The following is a 5,514-nucleotide window of genomic DNA, read 5'->3' as shown; positions in this document are numbered from 1 at the left end:
AGGGTCGCGAGACTTCGCAACGCCACAAGAACTTCAATACGTTTTTTATCAGGTTGTTTTTAAGAATCGAAAATTGTGCTTCACCACTCTAACAATAGTAACACACTGACATTATTTGGCTTTCAAATTTAAATTAAATGTACTAATTACTTTGTTTCAAAATAACAAATCAGTAAAAAGCGTCTGCATTTCAAACATTCCCCAGAAGATGTCAGTATTTCGATTTGTATCACGTCGTCTGCTGTCTTGTTTGGACTCAACCATCACGTCAATGGGTGTTTTATTGAGCTGTTGGTGAATAAAAGTATGAGTTTATTTGTTAAATTCCATGCATTTCTGGGCTAATTTGATAGTTTATATGTAGCTATAGTCATGAACTGAACATAAATATCACCCAATATTTTATATTTTGAAACGTGCATGTCCTCCTTTCCCACAGCATGGTACAGACCAATGTCATGGCTCCCTGAACAAGTAGATGAGCAAGGGATACCGGTTTTTGATTATGTTATAATTAGCTAGCTAGAGTTTTTTAAATTCAGCGTTTGATAGCACTCTAGTTCTATCTACCTTTATTTTCTCTAGTATTACTTTATATTTTAGAGAGGTAGTGAAACCAGCTTATCAAAATGGCAGGGAGTAGCATGGCACAGAAAACATGGGAGCTACAAAACAGTATGCAGGAAGTTCAGAGCATAGATGAAATCTATAAATATGACAAAAAACAACAGCAAGAAATCCTTGCTGCGAAGCCATGGACAAAGGAGTAAGTATACATTTTATAGATTGTCAGTTGCTTTTCTTTGCAACTGCTTGCTAGTTCATTGTTGGACTGAGTTAACGTAGTTTTACCAGCTAGCTTCTAGCTAAATTGGCTAGCTAGTTAGCATGTCAACAATGGAAATTCTCCCTACATTGCTAGCTAGCTGCTAATGCTAGCTAGCTAGCTGAACTGGCAATAACAAATGCATGTCATTATAACTTATGCATAATTCACACTACTATGATTGCTGTCCCGTAGTCATCAATACTTTAAGTACTGCAAGATCTCTGCTCTGGCGCTGCTGAAAATGGTGATGCACGCCAGGTCCGGGGGCAACCTAGAGGTGATGGGACTGATGCTGGGGAAAGTGGACGGGGAGACCATGAACATCATGGACAGCTTTGCCTTACCAGTGGAGGGCACAGAGACCCGGGTCAACGCGCAGGCTGCGGCTTATGAATACATGGCTGCCTACATTGAGAATGCCAAACAGGTATTATGACTGACTCCTGGAAGGGAGGGACGTGTTTTTCGTCCTCGTTGCAGAAAAGGAATGATAAAACATATATTTTAGTGAGAACTGTTTATCACAAGGGTAACATAGTTTCAACATAGTGTCCATTATCTCTTAATGGACACTCTCTCTTCATTGACTTGATGCTGATGCCATTTGTGAACTGTCAGGTTGGTCGGCTGGAGAACGCCATTGGCTGGTACCACAGTCATCCAGGCTATGGCTGCTGGTTGTCAGGTATCGATGTCAGCACTCAGATGCTCAACCAGCAGTTTCAAGAGCCCTTCGTGGCAGTGGTGGTGAGTACAGTGAAAGATCAACCTTAGCATATAGTTCAATAGCTCAGTACCTGTGAAATACACATGTTTGAATTTCCATTTGCTTTCCTAAATACAGTACTTTGGTTTTCTTTTTGAATTTGCAGGTACAAAGTAATGCATGAGTAACAGAGAGGGGTGTAATTAGGTTAAGGCATCCCTTTAGTGGTTGTTGATGTATGGTAGTCGTTCACCAAGAGGCATGGGCAAATATTTGGCTCTTGTAACTGTAGATGTTATTTGCACTTGATTGGATTCGCAGTGCTCCAGTCTCAAGGGCATAGGGTAATTAAGTGTGTTCTTTGAATACACTGGCAGCAGTAGTTAAGAAAAAAACTTCACACCTGGTGGCCGGCTTGGGGTGATCTCTAGAGACTGTCTGACCTCAGAATGCATTTTCCTGTTCTACTGTATCTGTTTCCCTCCCAGATTGACCCCACTCGCACCATATCTGCAGGGAAAGTCAATCTTGGTGCCTTCAGAACATATCCCAAAGTAAGGAGTAAAATGTGTTTATTGCAATTATTTCAGTCTTTAGTTGGGTACAAAATTACTGCAAAAGATATTCCACTCATAAATACATAATATATCATTTTTGTACAGTATTTTTTACCCATACAACATGGAGCACTTAAAGTTTTCTTGTATCTATAATAAATAATATTATGATTAATTGTCAATCTTGTGTTAACTCTTGTGTTAATTGTCTCCATTCCTTAATTGGCTAATTCCTTAATGGATGGGTGTCTCTATCAAATTGGGCAAATATTTTAAGACCACATTTCCTCTCTATAAATATCAATGAGTCTAATAATTGTCTGTGTTTTCAGGGTTACAAACCTCCTGATGAAGGACCCTCTGAGTATCAGACCATTCCCCTGAACAAGATCGAAGACTTCGGTGTGCACTGCAAACAGTGAGTCCTGTTGGACATTTAACTGGCAGAATGTTTAGGCACACAAATAATCTTAAGCATCATCTTGCAAATTGTCTATGTATAACCATGACAAGTTACTTTAAATAAAAACATGTGTTTAGGCTGATGTAGCCTATAACACAAGTTCAAGTTATTATGTTTTAATAATGCCTTCGTAACACTGTGGTCAATAAAAAGGTAATATATTCTTCATTTAATTGACATTGTGTAACTATTCACTAAGTGCCATGGGATTTTGTTTGTTTAGGTATTATGCCCTGGAGGTGACTTATTTCAAGTCTTCCCTCGACCGGAAATTACTGGAGCTCCTCTGGAATAAATACTGGGTCAACACTCTGAGCTCTTCAAGTCTTCTGACGGTAAGTGTTTGGAATATAACTCTATATCAAGCAATGTTCAAGAACACTTTACAATGAGATATCTAACAATTCAATGCAGAATCAAGGAGCAGCTGAAGTAGAGGTCTTGCATATGAATAAAAATCCCTCTGTTTATTTAGATTGTTATTAATAGCCATTTTATGTTGTTGTTTTTTTAAGTCTGTCAACAGATTTACAAAAATGGGTTAATTAATATGACTGATGCCACCACGTTAACCTGCAAACAAATAATCTATGCGTTGGAGATGTGCCACAGTTGTCACTGTGGTTTACTATGGATCATCTCCCTCATTGCCAGTACATTCTAGAGATTGAAAGCCCCAGTGAATTCCCATTGTGGATGCCGCCGCTCTGGCTAAACAGTCTAAAGGCAGCGGACTATCCAAACAGTGCACTCTGGGCATTCTGGATTAAGATGGATTGGCTAGTTGTCAAGAATTGGCTGCTCCATTGGCAAAGGGCTTTGTCAGTGACTACACTGTTACCACAGTCTGGGCCCCTGTCATTGTCTCCTAATTACCTGCTCCGTGGAAAACACGGCCTCACCTTAGGCAAACCTTTTCACGATCCCTTTTCACGGTGACTTGGCAAGCCATTTAAGCCTTTATCAAGTTCGGCATACTTGTATTGAATGTCTCAGTAGCGGTGAAGAAAATAGTTGGTGGTGAAATTGTGCATGAACATTCTGTGCATGAACATTCTCGTGTGTGTGTGTGTGTGTGTGTGTGTGTGTGTGTGTGTGTGTGTGTGTGTGTGTGTGTGTAAAGAAAGCCCACATACGGACCAGTATATAGGCTACTGCTTCCACGCACTTTGATGAACCTAATCGTATACTTTCGTCTGATCATACTACATGACAATATAACATATAGGTACATAATCCAATGTGTGTGACCTTATGTCCGCAGAATTCAGAATACACCACAGGCCAGGTGTTTGACCTGTCTGAGAAGCTGGAGCAGTCGGAGGCTCAGCTGGGAAGAGGAAGCTTCATGCTGGGCCTGGACACACACGACAGGAAGTCTGAGGACAAACTGGCCAAAGCTACACGAGACAGGTAAGGCAACACAGTTTAGATAATGTTTATTAGGCATTTTTGGCTAACTTATTGATTTGGCATTCAGTACCAGACCTTGGGTTATTTAGTGATTGATTCATAGCGTGATTCTCTAATATTGTCATGGTCAATAGTTTGTTGACATAGAAGCATACATCACCATATGTTTCGTTTAGGCGGAGGTATTGACTGACTGGAGAGTTGATAATTCCTCATTTACTGTTACTTTGATGATGATTGCTGATGTTATTGAAAACTGTAAACCAATGCTGTTAAACTCCACAGTAGTGAAATAAACGGCTGACAAAAACAAAATCAATTGTCATTGATCTGTCTTATGATATTGTCTGATGAACACCATCAATGTAAAATCTAAATCTCTGGTCTGCTTACTTTTTATTTATTTTACCTTTATTTAACCATGCAGGTCAGTTAAGAACAAATTCTTATTTTCAATGACGGCCTAGGAACAGTGGGTTAACTGCCTGTTCAGGGGCAGAACGACAGTTTGTACCTTGTCAGCTCTGGGGGTTTGAACTCACAACCTTACGATTACTAGTCCAACGCTCTAACCACTAGGCTACCCTGCCGCCCCAGGACTTTAAGTTATCCAATATCCCTATTATTGCGATATGTTTTGCAACCATTTTGATCACAAATGATTTGTGTGTAGATGTGATAAGAATGATTAGTTACTGTTTTAGCTGGTGGCATGTCCTACCTAACTAATCAATGTCTGCTTATTTATTCAAGCTGGGATTTCTTGAGTTTCTCCCATGAATGCAACACCTATCTGTTTATTAATCTGCCCGGTCTGTTGATTGATAGGTAATCTGTGTCACCTCTTCATGTCCAGAGCGAAACTTCACTTTCCTTTTTTCCCCTGGCTATTCTAGCTGCAAGACGACCATTGAGGCGATCCATGGTCTGATGTCTCAAGTCATCAAGGATAAACTCTTCAATCAAATCAACACGTCTGCCAACTAAGCCCGAAACGGCCCAAGTCGAGTTCACGCCTCGTGTGTATGTGTGTGTGTGTGTATTACTGTGTATGTTTAGCATTTAGATTCTTGTTAGCAGAATGATCTGTCACTTATTATCTGAAGAAAGTTAGTGAATGATTGATCTCAACTTGTGTGCACGTAAATAAATAGTGGTGTTTAAAGTGTATCTACGTTCGGTATTTATTTCCTTGACCAAAGTTTTCAGTGAAGTATTCCTGAGGTTGATGAACCATATTGTTTTAACTTAATTGCTTTTCTTTAAGCATACACTAAATAATGTAGATTTCTTCTTTTTGAATGCTTGCAGACATTTGAATGGTATGCTCCTTTGGGTTCAACATGACACAGTGCTGTTCCATTGTCATGTCCCATGGCTGGAGTAGAGTACAACCTAACACTTTAACAAAGACCATGGTTACATATTTCTCCATTAAAAAAATCTACAACCAGTTAGCCAGTCATTTCAACTCTGGCCAATCATAGCATTACATAATGGAACAACAAACTCAAGCTGCTGCATCGGCTCTAAATTAAACACTGGC

General features: G+C 39.6%; 1 protein-coding gene across 1 annotated transcript; it reads left to right on the top strand.

The window, feature by feature from the left end:
- The first annotated feature begins 425 nt into the window (after window positions 1–425).
- On the top strand, window positions 426–5,138 carry cops5 (COP9 signalosome subunit 5). The gene is made up of 8 exons (XM_064949478.1): window positions 426–766; window positions 1,022–1,256; window positions 1,448–1,576; window positions 2,024–2,089; window positions 2,425–2,510; window positions 2,779–2,890; window positions 3,820–3,968; window positions 4,865–5,138. Exons 1-8 carry the CDS (start codon window positions 630–632, stop codon window positions 4,953–4,955), a joined length of 1,005 nt encoding a protein of 334 aa, XP_064805550.1. The 5' UTR covers window positions 426–629; the 3' UTR covers window positions 4,956–5,138.
- Window positions 5,139–5,514: the final 376 nt, after the last annotated feature.

This window comes from Oncorhynchus masou, chromosome 30, assembly GCF_036934945.1.
Source record: "Oncorhynchus masou masou isolate Uvic2021 chromosome 30, UVic_Omas_1.1, whole genome shotgun sequence".
NCBI classification, from domain to species: domain Eukaryota; kingdom Metazoa; phylum Chordata; class Actinopteri; order Salmoniformes; family Salmonidae; genus Oncorhynchus; species Oncorhynchus masou.
The sequence above is the reverse complement of the archived record's forward strand: the minus strand, read 5'-3'. Positions and strand labels throughout refer to the sequence as shown.

What these genes read in the sequence shown, in the direction of transcription:
- cops5 (XM_064949478.1), top strand. Translation starts at nt 630, where the DNA reads ATGGCAGGGAGTAGCATGGCACAGAAAACATGGGAGCTACAAAACAGT. An exon ending in TTCGGTGTGCACTGCAAACA is followed by an intron (nt 2,511 to 2,778) that starts GTGAGTCCTGTT and finishes TTGTTTGTTTAG; the next exon opens with GTATTATGCCCTGGAGGTGA. An exon ending in GCCAAAGCTACACGAGACAG is followed by an intron (nt 3,969 to 4,864) that starts GTAAGGCAACAC and finishes TGGCTATTCTAG; the next exon opens with CTGCAAGACGACCATTGAGG.